Here is an 18167-nt window from a genome sequence, read left to right on the forward strand (position 1 = left end):
AACTAAAACTAAGGAAGTGTTATTCTGAAGTGAGGGGCTTTAAAAGTTTTATGTAGGCATAAGGGAATGCTTTGTGCTATTCTGTCCTTTCTAGATACTGTTTTGGAAGTCATAGTAAGGTGTTTTTTTATTAAAAGTATTAAAATTCTGCACTGCTTTATATAGCTTTGTAATAATCTCAAACAATTTTGGACATTTTCAGTGATAGTGAAATCATTTTCTTAACATTGGCAAGGAGTTAATTGGGAGTTAGAAGGAGTTAATTTGTTGGAGTTAATTCCAGCTGTACGCTTCCTCTGTACTCCGTTTTTGAAATCCTTATTTTTGTCTTGATGCTTCTTCAAGTTATTAATACATAGAGAATTGTTTTATATAGCCTTTTTTAACATAAAAATGTGTATTTGGAATTACTGCAAATCCTGGCATAAAATATAAAAGAAATCTAAATTTTGTAATAGCAAGTTCAATGCCCAGTTTGCAATATAGGCAAAGAAGCTTCTTCAGCTCAATGTTTAATTTTCCACCAGTTTAAAATCTTGCTAACTTCATGCTGCAGTGGTTGGTTGTTCTGCCCAAGCTACTGTAGTAATGCCAACATCTTGGAACGTTTTCCTTTTCTTCTTACTATGCCTTGAAGAGCATGTGTAGTGTATTTGCTGTTAGAATGCTACAGCTATTTATATTTTTTCTGTATGAATTTGTTCTTTCACACCTAATCTTTAAACTTTGAAATAATCCCTAAAATAAGTATTACAAGTTTCAAGAGTCTCTCTGGAGGAATCTTTCTGCTGTAGTAAATTTTCTACAAAATGTTTATGGAACACCCTCCCACTACTAGTCAATTTAAATAACAGAGTGTATCCATATCAGCATAGTGAGCTAAATGTGTAGATCAGAACAGTATGAACTTAATATTTACTATCTTAAGATAAATGTGCAGAAAAGTATTTTTCTCAAAACTGTTTTCAGATACAATTTCAAATGCATTTGTACTTTGTACACAAAAATGTTCTTGAGAGTCCAATTCTATGGACATTGGTCTGCTGACAGTGTTAGTATTAATTTTAGGTTGCTTCTGAGTATCACCAATTATTCTTTGATATTAGCTTGCTAAAAATTGTGTTGGGCATCTCTCCTTCAGTGAAAGAAAAAACATAACTAGCATTAACTCATTGCCTGTTATGGGAGAACTGCTTATATTGTAGGTGTTCTTTCGGCAGTTGGAAATGGAATGGAACTGCTCTACTTGTGTTTGCCAGGTGGTACCATGCTCTGTTTTCAAGAAACATGCTGTTTTTTAAACCTTAACATTTGAAGAGGAAGGGCTTAGTATATAACACTTAAGAGTAATTGTGAAGTAGAGGAAAATACAGATTGCACATGCAAACTTCTCATTGTGTAAGAAGTATTAGGCTATGGCAGAATTATCTGGGAGAATGGTTGTGTTTATGTAAGTTGGAGACTTCTCAAATTAAACCTGGTAAACCAGTAGAGCAAGAATTATCTGTACACCTGAATAGCTGAGTGCTTCCTTTTGCAAGTGTGCATGGTTGAGGACAGAACTGATGCTGATATAAAAGTAAAATGTGTTTTAAACCTTTCTCTTGAGAAACTACTTCCGCATTATTAAGGAGATTTCTCACATGATGTAGAGGATCAGAAAAAAGCATTTGTGTGCTTATGGGATATGAAAATTCAGGAAACCAGCCTCCCTTGGTTCACTGCTAGCAGACCAGCCACTTGAAAATACAACGCATTCTGAAAATAGTGTTAAAGAGTGAAATTCTTATGTTTGTATGGATTGTTTCTGTTATGCATGAAAGTCAGTCATAGCTGCAGTCTGCACATACAATATGTAAGCATTTCTTCATGTTATAAAAATATTTTTCTGTGGTTTCCTCTTTGAACTCACTGTATTTCAATCTATAGGTAATTGAAGCGCCTGGTGCGTCAAAGTGCATTGGTCCTGGCTGTTTTAGTTTGGCTCAGCCTGATTCTGTGTATTGCAGCAATGACTGTATTCTCAAACATGCTGCAGCCACTATGAAGTTTTTAAGTGCTGGCAAAGATGCAAAACCAAAACCTAAAGAGAAGATCAAACCAAAATCGGAAAAACCTGGCATGCCAAAATCTCAGCTGCAGGTAAGCTTATGTTCCTGATTCAAAACAGTTAGGAAGTGCAGCGTCTCTTATTTCTGTGCTGTCCTTTGAGTCACATGAAGTTGCCAAGTCCTGCATCAAAGAGGAGATTTCTATTACATATTTTTTGTGTTCCCTTGCCTTTTTCTGTAGTAGACATATTGTTTAATTCTTCTGACAACAAAATGTTTTTCTGTCACTTCTAAAAAATCCTAATTGTCTCTACATAGTTTCTTGCAAGTGGCTTCTAGATGGCAGTGCGCTTTATTAAAAAAAAAATTTTAATTAATTCCAAATCAATTTACTTTTTAAAAAAGCATAACCAGTACATCTCTTTCATTTTGATTTAATTCCATATTAATTTTAGCTTTTAAAACTCCAAATTACTGGGGTTTGGGCAGTAATTTGGAATTACTGTGGATTGTGAACTAATGTGACCGCATTGTATGTGCGCTTTAGAAGCAAAAAGATTAAATCAGAGCCTCTCCTTTCCCTTTTGAAACCACTATAAAACAGGCAGTAGTTTTTCAAACAGGAAAAAGCCAAAACCCAGAACTTGATGATAAATACCGATAATTCTGATGTGGTTTCTTTACCATTCTCTTTTCCTGAAGTTACAGTGTATATTGCCTTTGCTTTATAAACCTGAATGTGAAATTATGTCACTTCAAGTGTATTTACAGGAGTTATCTATAAAATTTATGTACATGTATGTAACTATATCTCTGATTGTAAAATATACTTGATGATTATTAGTAATTAAGCATCTTTTAATCATACAGGCAGGTATTAAACCTCTTTCAAACCAAAAGAGACAATTTCCTGAGAAAAGAGAGGTGAATATGAAGAAGACTGTTCTGACAACTGCCAAGACTGAGGCAAACACTCAACCTATTGCTAAAGAGCCAGCAGCAGAAAACAGCACACCATCCTGGGCAAGCGATCATAATTACAATGCTGTAAAGCCTGAAAGGACTGCTGCCATTTCATCTTCACTGTTGTTCAAATGTATGTATCGCATAGGGATATTCCTGAATAATCATTTACATTTTCTTTGAATACCCATCCATTCTTGGCTCTGCAAGACTAGGGGGCTTAGGATTTGGGGGTGTTTTTTCTTAATACGGCACCAAACTACTTTTCTCCACCTTCAAAGATTCACACACAGAGATACACACGTGGGAGATGCTATTAGAAGTTTCATTTGTATCATATGGCAGTTGTATAAGAGCCTATCAATCTACCCAGCTGATTTCAGGATGAAAACTACATGATTAAGCTTTAAGTTTTTCCCATAAAGACAATAACTATTTCTAATCTAGAAAAGGTAAGTATTGATAGACTTGTTAAATTTTACAAAAAGGTTGCAAAGGGTGCACTGTGAAGCAGAAATTGACTGTACTAATTTGAATTGTATTTTTGTAATTTAGATTTGGCACCTGTCTCTCAGGTCTTGCATTTTCAGTGCTAGTGCCGAGAATGAAACCTTCAACGTGGTATCCAACGATACTTTACACCTCTGCAAACAGCTTTTAACTGTCAAGTATATCCAAGTTATTCCTGCTGCTTTTCTTCCTTACATGAAATAATTTAAGGACCATTCTTCTTAAGTTTGGGGGGAGGCAGCATTTTTTTTCCCTCCTTTCTATTTCTATGTTCATACTTCACACATTTTCCACACGCACAAGAACACGTCTTAAGTGGATATTAGGCAGAGATATTGCCTTGCATATTTTTGCAGGTTTTGAATAGCATCCCTGTAACTCATATAAAGGTAAGTAAATACTGCTTTGTAGCCTGAACAAGTCTTTCTGTTAATGATGTTTTTTTGATTGACTCCAACTAAGTATTTTTATAATGCAGCGGTGGAACTTCAGATGAAATCTTTCAACTCACGCTTACAAAACACATGACCTGGTGTCTAATGTTTGCTCACTTGAAGATTAATGAATTCAGAAATTCAGTTCTCACAGCTTTCTTAATGACACTTTAGCCAATTTACATCTTATTTTCAGAAATAAACCTAGTTATTAAACACATTATACGTAAAGTAACTGTAAGTTTATAAATTATCTTTAAGATGAGATATTTTTTTGATGTAATTTTTAAACAGAGGGACCACCAACTACCCTAAATTGCTGTTTATTATTACAGCACATAGTAGACTTACTAGATGTGTTTTAATTGTATTTAGCCACATCAGATGTTTAAATGGTTACAAATTTTTCATGGATATTTTCGTTGCATATTTTGTTACTTGGGCACTGTGCCTTTTTTATAGTGAACTCTTCTAAGATACATATTTTGATCTGCTTGCATTTTTTAAAGCTCGCTTTAAAGAAACTAGCTTTTTTTGTCAGAAATAGTACAGAAACAGTAATGTTTTAAACATGACTAAAATTAAATGAGAAAGATGTAAATGAAACTGTAAGGGCTTATTTTACATCTCAAATTTCATGACACTTTGTGTCTCAATATAATTGCGAGTGTCCATATAACCATATCACTTAAAATGTCCTTATTGCTATAGGTTTTTTTTCTAGGAGACAGGAATGCAGGTTTTGAGGCAGCAAGTTTAGGGTTTTTTGAGAGTGGTTGCTTTTTAAGTTTTACCACACTGTAGGTTATACAGATTTAACCAGTTCAGTAGAAAATTGAATTCCTGTAGCAGCTAAACTGTTACATTGGTTTAAAATTATGTGTATATACCAGACTTCAGTAACGTATAGAAAACAGCCTAGTTTATGTGATGAAGAAGTCTCATATCAAATGCAAGGAAGAACTTCAGATTGCTGTTACTCAGGTAAGTTGTACTAGTATGTGGGGACTCTGCTGTTACTAAATGCCCAGGTAAATTGTGTATTTGTGAAAAAGTTTGTCCTGCTTTTTTGATGGATGGTTTGATCTGTAATCTTCCTGAGAAGCTGCTGTTGCATCATCTTCTAAAAGTATTCTACAAGTTTTTATTGATTTAACAAATCTTTTTATACGCTGTTCAAAACAGAAGTGACAGCATTATGGAAATTCACGAGTCATCTCACTTCAGCCTAATCTAAAAGCTAGAACTCTTGAAGTCTGAGCTAGTCTTGTCAAGAAAACACCTTCAGTGGACAAAACATACAACGTGTTTTAGACGCTAGTCTCTAGAACAAAGTGACTCACTGTTTAGAAATGTGTATTTCTGAACAATGATTATGAAAGAAGTTTAAGCTGATTAGTTTAGACATCCAGGTGTCTAACATTGGGACTCTTAAGGTCACCTAGAGGAGGCTAAAGGTGGGATTCTTCCCTATACAGTATTTCAAAATACAGCCTGTATTCTCCCAGAGCTTCAAGCTGTGTTCTGCAAAACTTCGTATTTGACTTCAGTGCCCGAGGACGCTCATTAGGAATTAAGGAAACTTAATGTGATTAGCAGAATTACTCTCTGTAATACTTCTTCCATCAGTCAGTTTACCACCATATTTCAGATGTGGATTTACTTTATGCGTTTTGACTCTCTACTTGTCAGATACAGAATTTTGTTGTCATTACATATGACAGTAGTTTTATCAAGTAGTAGCAAGAAGAAAATCAAGCCGCTTTTACAGATGTACTGAGTGATAGAGGCATATAGTATATTTGCATCTAAACCCTGCCACCAAGCCCTCTTTTCTCCTCCCAACATGTTCTGCTAGGTTTTTTTTTAAAAGGGTATTTGGGGCTAGTAGTATGTAGTTAAACAGAGAGCAGTGATTTCTTTTCCTGTTTTCCCATTAGTTTTGGTCTCTCCAGTCCCAATTTTTCTGTAGCTTTTTTTTTGGATGAGTTAGTGGTGTACTTGGAAGTGACTGTACACCAAAATCTGGTGCCTGGTTAATAACACCATCTAACATCTTGATGTTCCCAGTGAAAATAATATTATTTATTAGTTTAATAACTAGAGTGGGAAATACCTTGAACTTGCTTTAAGTGAATGTGAAGTACAAGTACTTTTAAAGTTGCAGGCAGTATTTGAACTGCACATGTACGAGGAAATAGATATGCGTCATATTCCCTTTCAGAAGTGTTGCTTTTAATTTCGTTAGGAAAATAGGTAATAATTTCATAAGCAGTGTTCAGCTTTTACATTGAATATGAAAAGTCATCCTAGCTTCCAAATTGGTGCAAGTGTATGGACTGTTGAGATTTAGCAACATTGTTGTTTAGAGATTCAAGTTGTGATAGAAATCCTGAATTTATCAGGTGAGCTAGTGTTAATTATCGATATTTAGGTCATATCAAAGGAGGTGTAAAACTAATAACAAAAGCAAAACAGACTCTCGTTTATTTAGTAAGATGATCTTAAGGTTTGTGGGGGAAGCACCACCCAAAACGATTTCTGAAATGTTTCAGTTCTGTGAGCAGACTACCATACATTTAGTAATGGGAAGCATTATTTTTAGTTATACTGGAGAAGGACAAACTTTAAACAACATAATGTAAACATGTTTTTTTCCAAAAGGAGCCACAAAAGCAGTTTGCGTCCACTGCTTATTTGACTCTGCTGAGAGCTTTTCTACTTAGTTTTACATTAATTAATACCATGTATTGCATTTGTCTCCTTATATTCAGCACTGCCCTGTAAGAAGGGGGTAAAGGAACACTTCAAACATGACGTTTGCTGATGCAGATGTTTATCAGCAGTATCAGTGTTTGTCTGAAGCACCCTGAACTCAGGTTTTCTGTTTGATAGGGCAGCACTTGGAAGAGGTTTTTTTCTATATATTTGTTGTTAATTGCCAAATAGAAATCAGCAGAAAATGTACTGGCACTTTTAAAATAGAAAATTAATCCAAAAGGAGGGGAAGAAAAATAGGCATTTGTAGAACCCCAAACTTTAAACTGCTCAGTCATAAGTGTGCTAAGTACTTACCAGTGCCTCAGATCTTTGTTTTGAAATTCAGCTGACTTATCTGTTCATGTATTTCTTTTAAGCCTAAAAAGATAAGTTACTCACGTGCTAAGATGTTTTAAGTAGCTTTAACTGCATTTATTGATAAAAGTAACTAAGTGCACAGGAGAGTGAAGGGTTTATTAGATTAAAAAAATAAACATTAAATGTGTTTCTTATTATTGTTCTTATGGTGGAACTTCCTGAGTAAAAAGCACTTCTCTGTCACACTAAGTTGCTAATCTTTCGTTTAATTAACTGCAGACAGATAAATAGCACATCTATTGTAATACCGTATTTGGTAATAGTCTCTCATAAAGTCGTTAATGAATTACAGGAGGACAAGGCTGCCACCTCCTGGAAGCGGGAGACCAGGTTTGAGGAGCCCTGGCTCTGGTGATGCAATTTCCTTGTATTAGCCCTTTTCAGCTTTCTTCGTTTCTTCTGCAGCTGAACTTTGGAGTGAATGGTGTTTGCTTATACAGTTAAAGATCTCAGGTACAAAGGGCACTTGGACTGCGTTGTTCCTGTACACCTCTAAATAAATATGGAGACTTTGTAAAGGGAATACAGTGATACTGGGAGCTCATAATCAGAAAACGTGATAGGCATACCAAAATGCTAGGATTATAGCATACATAATTTATGTTTTTTTTCTTGTGTCATTTTTCTTTCCATAGTAACAGTATGAAGGCAGGAAAGAGAAAATACACCACTATAAAGAGAGCAGGGGGAAAACGTAGTACACTCAAAGACAGAGGAGTTTTATGACTCAGGAGGTAAAAGTGATGTAAGAAGCTCTAAGTACCGTTGCAGGAAAAAAAAAGTAAAGCCTTGTCTGCACACAAATTGGTACCAGTTTAATGCTTCTCTTTGGGCAAGATTGTACCAGTGTAGTGCAGTGTATGTGGATATACTGCTGTTGGTTTAGCTTAACTATCAAAAAATATTTTACTTAAATTGAGGAGCTGTTCTAAAGTCGTATGTTGTCTGCAAGGACTGACTGTAGTTAAAATTGATGGCTTTGATTTGGTGTGAGTGCTTCCCCACAGGAAAAAGTAGCCTGTGCCAAAGTTCTGTACTATTGTAGCTAAACTACTTCTGGCATCTGAATTAACTCCTTGCAAGTTAAGGTGTCTTTGCTTAATGCTAATTCTGCAACATAGAGTCATACTAAGAGGTAGTAAATATTGAGTAGCACCAGGGGAATAAAAGGAATTATTTTATGTTACTGGCCATATGGGACACGTGGCTGCTGTGTATGTAGGTCTAGCCGTAACCCTTTGTAACTAGAGGAATTTTCAGAAAGAAAGGCTGCTGACAGACCAAATAATGATCAGAATACTTAGGATGAGTCTGCCAGAACTGAGAAATTCATGGTGGAATCTTCTGGGTTTGGAAAGGTTGTAGTACAGGAGCGGCTGGTGTAACACAGTTCTGGTGCTGAACTTGCATCATGAGGATGGCAGGGGCTGTGCTGGCACAGGGGCTGGCACAGGATCTGAACCCTGGCTGTGGAGCGAGGCAGACCAGTAGTGGCTGCTGAAGCCAACATCCTCTGGGACCCAGCCATTAAAAGCAGCAGTGGGATCCTTGGGGAGCAGTTATCACCTCCTGCCTGTGAACTACTGGAGCTCCCCTTCTCTGCTTTACAAGGTATGTTACATCTCTCCTGTGGCTCTCAGCCACATGAAGATTTTTGCCATGTCTCTTAAGTTAGGAAGGCTGGTCCCTGCTGCTGGCATGTTTCCTATTTTGCCTTTCAAGCACCTAGAACCCTCAAGGCGCTTGGACAACAGAAAGCCAGCACTCTTGCCGTAATGGGTGCTTGGCTTCAGTTTAAGGAACCATTGCTGAGGGGAAGATTTGGGGGGGCAGGAAACTGGTACAACTTATGGACACACTATGAATATTAGGGTGGTTTATCTCTTGTCATCAACGCTGAAAGTGATGAAAGTTTGATTAAAAAAACTCACCACCCTCTATTGCTGTTTTGCTTTCTTTTACTAATATTACTGTAGTTCTTTGAACTAGCTCACTTGACGGTGTAGCCAGTGAAAAAGATCTTTCTCTGCTAGTCCCCAAATAAAAGGGTTTTTTCGAGGTGATCGCTTGCACTTTGGAGTCAAGTGTTGCTGCTGCTGACTCGCTGTGTCTGATCTGTACTGAACTTGGAACCTGAAGATGGCCTATCCCTGCAAGGAGCGATGGTACCAATCCGTGAATGCTCTGGAAAATCAGGAGCCCTTTTTTGTGCAGCAGATAGTGCCTCTCTGTCATTCAGGAGTGGTGTAGTTCTGAAGATGCAGTCGTCTAACGTAGACCAGATAAATCACTATAATTTCATGTAGATGAAAACAAAGCTTTGTGTGTGTAAGATACGGATTTGCGTGAGCATAGCTACGGGGTTGGCTTGGATGGGAACAAACCACCACTACAGAAAAGGCCCTTGTCTCGGAGTTTCCTAAACTGATTTAAGGACAGGTTTACTTTCTTTGTGTGTCTGTGTAAAGGCTTGGCACACAGGTGGCTTAATTAAGAGCTTCTCATTGCAGTGCAGTTTAGAACTGATCGAGGCTTTTGAAGAAAAACGGCAGGAGACACACCTCTGCCACACTAGTGTCTGAAAATAAAGTTGCTTTGGTCTTGGGAGCAGACATGTCGTTCCGTAGGCAGTTATCAGTGAAAACTAACACTGAAAGCTATGTAAGAATAGTTCAACACTTTTGACTTATTCAGAACTAATGCTAAGCTATCTTTGAGGGAAATGCCAAAAAATCTAGCAAAAGCAGGTTTCAGGAAAGGAACGGCCCCGGAGGCGAAGCGGTTACAAAGCACACCTCGCCTCACCTTGCCAGCCTTGGGCACTGAGCGCTGAGTGCCACCAGAGGGGGCTTCAGGGGCACCGAACGGGACTGGCTCCTCCGCGAGGTCCTGATGCTCTCAGATGGTCAGGCATGCATCCCAGCAGCGCGCTGCCAAGGCTGCTCTTGAGGAAGGCCTCCCGACTGGTAAGTAACGTCCCGTTGTAGAGTGCTTTATAACTGACATCTAAAGCACCAGCTCACCCGTGTGTTCTGTTCAGGTGTTCCAGTTAGGTAATGCATCGAAAGGTTTCACTTCGGAAGAACCCGTGGACGAAAGTTCAGTATCTGCCACTGCATTAGGGTGGAAGGGTTAGTTTAAATGCTGCTCTGTGAAGATTATTTCTATCACAAGTCATGCAGAAGGGGGTCATCCCGCAGCTGCACCAGACAAGTCCATTTAGGACAGTGAGGCTGAGTGGCAAAGGGAAGAAGCTGTTGGAACAACACCAGTTTTAAATTTGAGAAATCCTGCTCATCCTCTGTTTCAACAGTTTTATAAAGGGAAAAATGCAGTTCTTCAATATGGAGATATTAGCAAAAGGGGGGGAGATACTTCATCTTCTCTGAGTCAAGAGCCTGTCCTGTCCTACTGTGATACGTGCCAAAACGGGCTGCCCTGGCCTCGTGGTGGTCGGGCTGGACAGCTGCACACGCTGGAACAACCGCGTAGGGACAGGGGTAGTGCAGCTACCTGCATCTGAGCAAGAAGGAGCTGCGGGACCGTACAGAAACATCACTGCAATTTCACAGGCCAGTTTGAGTGACACTCGAAATGCTGGCTGGGGTTTTATGCGAATTCCTAACCAGATTATTGCTTCTGGCTGGGGTTTTCACACCTGCATTCCTGTCAGATGTTTAAGCTATTGTAAAGGCCAGTGCTGTTGCCTATCTTTAGAGATAAGCTCTTCTCAAAACACAAATTACTCAGCTCTGGCCAGTCTTTACACAATCCATGGGAGAATACCTTCTAACAGGCATTTTTGCTTTTTAACTGCTCCAAAGCTGCACTGGTGTAAATTTTCTCCCCTTTAATTTGAAAAATTGTTTGGTTTTTTTAAGCACCTAAAAATCCTTTTTAAGTGTAATGAACAAGCCACTTTAAAAGGTGGATCAGAAGTAACTGTACTCTTGTTTTATAGCTTTTATCATTCATATTGTGGAATTGTACAGATAATTTTTTTTTTAACAGAAAATGTTAACTACCAGCTGTCTTACTGTTGCTGCCACACAAACGTACATGCTGTGTGCAAGTCTGAAAGTTAGTTGTGGTGGGGTTTTTTTGTTTTGGGTTTTTTTTGTTTTGTCGTGTCCCCCCCCCCCCCCTCCTTATTTTAATGACCGAGGAGCATGAAAATAGCAGTAGATCCCACACATGCTTCAGCAGCCTGGGTGCTGTGGGCTTGTGAAGGCTGGCGATGTGCAAGGCAGTGTCTTCTGAAGTGTTGGGTTGCTGACGCCCTGCTCCCTTCGGCCAGTGCTCCCGCTGTGCAAAGGTCTGTGCAAAGTTCTGTGCACGCCGGACAAGACGACGCAGCCATCAGCCTGTGTTCCCCACGCACAGTCTTGAGGAATTTTATCCTGGGGGGGGGAAAGGTAGATTAGCGTAGATGGAGGGGAACACAGGGAAATGTCGAGACAATATTAGACACCAGAGGCAATAGTTCTGGTGTGTGAACAGCCTTATGCCAAATTTTTAATTCTGTAAGGAAACTTCCCATAATTAGTACTGTAACGATCAGCTTGTATGGCTGCAAGGCATTTTTCACAAAAGGCTTTTTAGTGTTGTGCAGTAGTAGCTGTGATGCTTAAGATTTTTACAAGAAAATTCCGAGGCTTACAGACTTCTTGTGAAACAGATTCTTCAAGCATAACTGCCTACAGTTTACGCATCATTTAAAACTTCTTAGCATCAACCAGAGCAAGAAATGTAAAGTTCTTTTAAAGAACTGTAGTTTGAATAATTTAAAAACTATACAAAGAAAAGTAACAGTATGTTTCTTGAGGTAGTTAAAAATTGGAAAAACTAGACGGTGTCTCCAGCAAACTAACCCACCACAAATGAGATAATATAAATAGAAACTAGGGGTGGTGGTGGTGTATTTTTGAAGTGGCTTTCTAAAGCTACTGTTCCAAAGAAGGATTGGGTGGAGAGGGAAAGGGTGAAGAACCAGAATAGGCTTGGAACACGATACAGAAATATTTTTCAGAGATCGGAGGAGGAGCGGTGTTTCCTTCAGATCGTTTCTGTGCTGGTGGTGTAAAAAACAACCTCCTGGTGTAAGTGAGCTCCTGGGATATGTGTGCATCCCACAGATCCTTCACGCAAAATTAAGCGGCACTATACTCTGGGAAACGTTCTTAAATTGGGCTGCAACAACCACTTTATAATGCTGAAATACCAATGTTGAGAGGTACAAAAACGAAGTGTATGTCACCATGGGGCTTCCAGCAGGCTCATCTGTGACACAGTAGATAACGTGGCAGTTGTGTCCTCCACTGCTTACAGAAGTTTCCTTCTTAGCTGCGTGTTGTAATGTTTGGCTTAACTTCACCGGGAATTTCCTTGGGGGAGGGCTGCTGTGTCTGTTGACATCTAGTGGGAGAGATTGTAGTTGTCTGTGGGGAACATACCATAGTAATGGCTATTTCTTAAGCCTTGCAAGGAATGCGGTTTTTTTCTGTCCGAGAGGATTCATTTGGTTTCACTCTGGAAAGGAGCCGACTCATTAGCTCTGTTGGAACCTCACAGTCTTTTTAGCCCATGCCTCTCTTCAGTCGATAAGGATCCTGTTGCTGTTCTAATAAGTGGCTCACAGGACAAAATGGGGAAAATAGGAAATTTTGGTTTACATAGCATTTCTAACATCTAAGCCAAAGAGGTACACCCGTGTGTTCAAAAGTGCCAAACAGAAGAGCCGCTAAATGCCTTACTCTGGCGCTAATCCTCTGTGGTGAAACTCCCTGGTATTTATTGTTAGGCTGGATAGGCTAATGTTCAGTAGTCATCTCTATCCTTTTTATTCTTAATTCATTTAAGAGCATTTATTGTAGGTACACTGGAGCTACTGATGAAAAGGACTGGAAACATCACAGTAGAAAATAGTGGCCAGTATGTATAGTAGGCATTGACTGCGTCTTCTCTTCGAGTTGTTCGTGGACTGGAAGGCCAAGGAATTTGAAACTCGTGGTCTGAGAGAATATCTCTTCCATTTGATGCCCCATAAATTTGCTGAGCAACTGTGTCATCTGTTCAGAAGTTAAATTCCACATAGGCTGGCATCCTGCTCTCTGAAAAGAGTACCGATTTCTGTTAACTCCTCCAAACATACACTTGCTGTGGTTTCACACCTATCAGAAGACAGTGTAAGCCTTGGGGTGTGCACATGTGGGGCTGAGTCAGCAGAAGAGCGAGCTGCCACCCGAAGAGGCGGTCTGGCTCCTTCCTTGCCCTCAGCTGGGCGCTGCTGTGCGTTGGATCCAAGAGCCATGTAATGACACAGTGAGTTGGTACAGCTGAACTATGTGCCAGCACATGAATCTTGTCCCTACAGCCCAAAACTTGGTAGGACAAAAATTCTGGTTTCTCAGTCAGAATGGGATGAGGGTTCGGGTTTTTTTAGGCTAGGTTCATCTACAGCCATCACAGGTTATTTGCATGTGTAGGATTTAAGTAGTCTTGATTTTTTGTCAAAATGTGCTCATGATTTGACAGTGTCCTTCAACTAGAGTGATGTGTGCTATAAATTTGAAAAAGTAGTTGGTAGATGTTCTGAAGCACCAAATGACCTACACGTGACAGAATTAGTACGTACAAAATCTGTACCATCAATTTCTTTAATCAACAAGTAGTGCTGTGTAGACAGTTGGAATTGGTATAAAGTGGTACTGTCGTTTGAAACTGTTAAAACTTTAATGAAGCTTATGAAATCCCAGCACATTTTCTTTTGGCTAAAGAAGCACAGAATTCATGCCTGCCTTTAGAAACCTTTCTAAATAGTCATAATGTCAACTTGCAGAATAAAGGATGCTTCTGCATCTTTCTTCTTGGATTATTACTGATTCTGCTGCCTTTCAGCCCTGGGTACTTCAGTCTGCCTTTGTACTAGGCCCTTTATTTATTTTACAAGTACATATTCTTACTATGATACACCTGTTTGTAACATAGAAAGGTTTGTGGTGTGGAAATACTTCTCATACATACGACGCCTGATTGACACAAAACATGTTGGTTGTGCTATTTTTAGTTCTATCAATGTAGATCTCGTTAACTAATTTGAACTAATCATTAAAAAGACAGCATACAGAGGATTAAATACAGATTTAGAATTTCGCATTTTGTACTTCTGCTGTAAACTGAAAAAAACTGAATGTGTTAGCACTGAGGACTGAAATTTTGCTGTCATCATTTTGAAACCTGAGCGGTGCTGTCCTGCCTTTCCGTGAGGAGTCACAGAAACGTGCTTCTGTCCTGCCTGCCTGAAAAGGTACAATTGTGTGCGGAAGATACAATAAACCCAGAAAAGGAGAATGGGGCAATTCCTGCGGTGTTACCAGTGCGCACGCTTCGGATATTCACTTCTCTCTGTTCAACCCAAAATAGGTTGGCTTTTTACTACTTAAGTTCTGGGTGCCAAATTTGACCCAACAAAACCCCACCAGCAACAGTTCCTGGTCCCCCTCCTCCCTCCTGGGATTGCCAAAGCCCTCATGACAACTGGAATGGTGTTGGGGTGGTAGGGGAGAGGGGGGACATAAGGGGAGATGTGGTGGGTCACACAGAAGGTCTCCCTAGCTCGGCCTCTGACAGTAACAGAAACCGGTCTCTAAGGGAAACGACGGCAACAGTGTGAGAGTAATAGCTTCAATCTACTTTATAGCAAAGCCTTCACATCCTTTGGAATGTTATAATGTATTATGGCAGCTTTTTTCATTTTACACTTCAAATAGATCTCACTCAGAAAAATTCCTCAAGATACCTACTTGTGAAATACTTTTAGGAAAAAGAATTGGGATAAATAGTGTTTCTGGATCTTCTGGCTGCCTCTTTGTGTGTTCCAGCAGAAGTTCAGTACACACCCTCGTCCTTAGCCTTACAGTTCAAGTGCAGCATTGTGCCGTAGTTATCCCAACCACCGGTTCTGTATGCGTGGTCGAGCTGCCAGCAGCAAGAACCTGTGTAAAGGAACCAGGGTTGGGGATGCCTTTCTGCTGGAAGCGTGTGCTGGTGTTCGGGGGGTACCTGAGCCGCAGGTACGGAAAGAGGCTGCGAGGCCATTCCCTCCCGGATCGAGGGAGTAGCACATGATGTTCCCCAAGTTGTCTAGATCATCCCCATCTGAGGGATGTTTCCTCTGGAAGCTTGAACCTGACTTCACGGGAGTGATTTGTCCCTTCCGAGTCCATTTTGAAACAGGTTGGACAGTTCAGACACTTTCTAGTAATTTCTGCTCTCGTTAGAGCAGATAAGGTGAAGAAGGGACCGTTTGGTCCTTGGTGAAGTTACTGAAAGTGCAATTCCTGGATCTTTGCCAAGGAGACTCCTGCATTTTACCACTAAGGCTTCTGGGCTAATTAATGTACAAACCTTCATTAGCTAAAAACATCAGATTGAAAATTAACTTAGATTTGGGGGGAAAAAAGGCTTGTTTGGGGGAACTTGGCTTTTCTAATTGAAACATTGGATTTCAGGAGTTGTTTGTTGGTAGTTTCCCTCTGAACCCTCCATTGTTCGAGCTGTCAGGGTAAATGTGCTGGTGTTAGCCTGCTGGAACTTTAATATCTTGTAAATGATGTTTTGTTTGCTGGGAGCGATGGCATGGTTTTGATATTTTTTTGTTTTGTTAACTTGAATAATTTCCATCAGTACCAAAGGTGGACAGATGAAATGCAATTTAAACAGATGCTTGCTTGTAAAATCCTGTGCAAGTGTCACTTCAGCATGTGTGAAAACTGGAGCCTTTACTGATGCTTTGCAAATCTTTTTGTATATGATGTGTATGAATTATTCTATAAACATTAGAAGAAAAACCTTAAGTGGAAAAAGCTCAATATTGTGAATGGAATAGTTTGAGAATGGCAGGAATTAGGTACCCACAGCCTGAGCAGCAACATTAATGTTTAATTATTATATCAGTCTAGAATTTAGCTAGGAACTGAATAGGAATAGCTAATAGTATATGGCGACATCATCAGTATGATATTCATGCTAGCAACAGAGTAGATTATACATTTAAATTTTTATACAACTTCTGTGCTCTATAATTTGTCTTTGCTCTTTAAAATAAAAAATCTGGGTGAAAGTGTTTATTCAACTTCAATAATACTAAACTTAAGATCATATTAATGTGGTTTTAAATTCATCGACTGTCATCAGGTCAGCCTCTAATAAACTGGTTCTGTAAGGTGCTATGAGGATTTTTCTGTTTAAATGTAAAATGTGGGTTGTGGGTTTTGTTTGTTTGCTTTTTTAATGTGTGGAAAGTGTGGGGTGTTTTTAAGCTTAACAATGAAATTTCACTTGGGAATCTTTGAAGGTGGTGCCTTCTACTACACGCACATTTCCCGCCCCCCCTTAGTTTTCTTGCGTAGATTGTAAATAAGATTTTCAACCTTTCGAGCCAAAGTGGAACTCTTTTATACTCTTTAGTCTGCCTCTGAGACAAAGTACTCTCTGAAGGATCAAAGAAATATTTCTTCAAAAAGCTATGTCAACCTCTGTGTGGTTTTTAAAATTATTTTTTTAAAAGGCTATTAAAAGTAAATAGCTTAAATTGCCTACTTGATAGTTATTGTTTGCAGATGTCATTTTCAGACTTCTCTTTACAGATTGGTACCTTGTCTTCATAAATAGGAAGTTATAAAGTTAAGCCTTTAATATTTGTTGTTGTTGTTTTAACAGCTCAAAGGGAAGAGAAAAGGAGTGAAGATAGAGCAGAGTCTGCACTGGCATCAAAGAAAGCTGTTGCATCTATAGTGGAGAAACAGACATCTTCTCTTGCTAAAACTCTTCCTTCGAAGAAGTCCCCGTCATTCTCTAACACATCACTAACTAAACAACCACTTAAACCTGGAAGTTTCAAAGGTGTAATTCCCAAGAAACCTTGGCCTTCATCAGGCAGTGCTCCTTCATCAGGCAGTGTTCCTTCAAAACATTCATCTCTTTCTCATGGCTCATCAGTTTCCAAAAAACCAGCTGCATCTTCCAGTTTGGGTGGAGGACTCAAAAAGCCTTCACTGTCTTCAGTTTCTACTGCACCTGGAAGCAGTCAAGCAAAAGCGTCAGCTAGCACTGCCCAGTCACAAGCCAACTCTCAGATTCGGCAAAATATTCGACGATCCCTAAAAGAAATTTTATGGAAGAGGTGGGAATTCAAAGCACTTATTTTATATAGGAAGCTACAACTAGAAGTGAATGTTTAGCCTGCAGAGTGTTGCTTATGTCTTGATAAGGGATGTCAAGAGATTGACTTTATACTACAAATATAATTGGCATTTCAGGTTTATATAAAAAAAAAAAATTAAGATCTTGATGTAAAATAAATGTGCATGTGAAAAAGCCTTTAAAAAAAAAGGAAACCTCACTATTCAAATTATACTGAGGCAATTACGGTTGAAGAATTAAATTACAGCATAGAAGATTTTATAATGCAGGTGCTCTGAAGTTTTAAAATCAGGTGATGGCAGTGCTGGAGATGTAGAGGTTGTAGGGAACATAGTACGGAAGACACAGCAAAGGTTAAAGGTTTTTTGAAGTAGAGATTCCCTCCCCTCCCAGCATAACAGCAGCAGCAAACCCCCCTGCTCAGCGGACAGCTGTATCACTTAAGAGAGAAAAAAACCCCAAACAAATAAAAAGCAGATTTTCCCACAACGATTATTAAAGTTAATGCCAGCCATCAAGACTGACAGACCACTGCGCTCTGGCGTTGCCTCTGAAATGGAAGTGCTGTTCACAGTGGAGAATCTAGGACTGAAACTCCAGCGCTTGGGCTCCCTGTGTTGTTCACGGCAGGGAAACGCCTGGCTTCACTGCCATGAGCAGGAGTCGTCATAAAGGCTGACTTGATTTCCCAGAGCCTGTGAACGGTAATGAGAGGTTGCCCGAGTTCAAGGTCCTGAGATAGATTTTGCCTTTGAGGTGTCATTTAAAGGAGTCTTGAGCCCTCACTGAGCAAGGAGGAGCCTGGTTAGCTCTGAGAAGTTAAGTTTTGATGAATGCTACCTGAAGATGCATGCCTAACAAATGTGCT

General features: G+C 39.4%; 1 protein-coding gene across 1 annotated transcript in view; it reads left to right on the forward strand.

Annotated features, from left to right (window-relative positions):
• DIDO1 (death inducer-obliterator 1) overlaps nt 1-18167 on the forward strand; it is a 55376-nt gene that overhangs the window by 19042 nt on the left and 18167 nt on the right. The window contains exons 6-8 of the mRNA XM_037402996.1: nt 1930-2142; nt 2922-3147; nt 16817-17279. Coding sequence (XP_037258893.1) covers nt 1930-2142; nt 2922-3147; nt 16817-17279 — 902 coding nt within the window. The remainder of the gene's footprint in view (nt 1-1929; nt 2143-2921; nt 3148-16816; nt 17280-18167) is intronic.

The sequence above is a fragment of the Falco rusticolus genome, chromosome 10 (assembly GCF_015220075.1).
Source record: "Falco rusticolus isolate bFalRus1 chromosome 10, bFalRus1.pri, whole genome shotgun sequence".
NCBI classification, from domain to species: domain Eukaryota; kingdom Metazoa; phylum Chordata; class Aves; order Falconiformes; family Falconidae; genus Falco; species Falco rusticolus.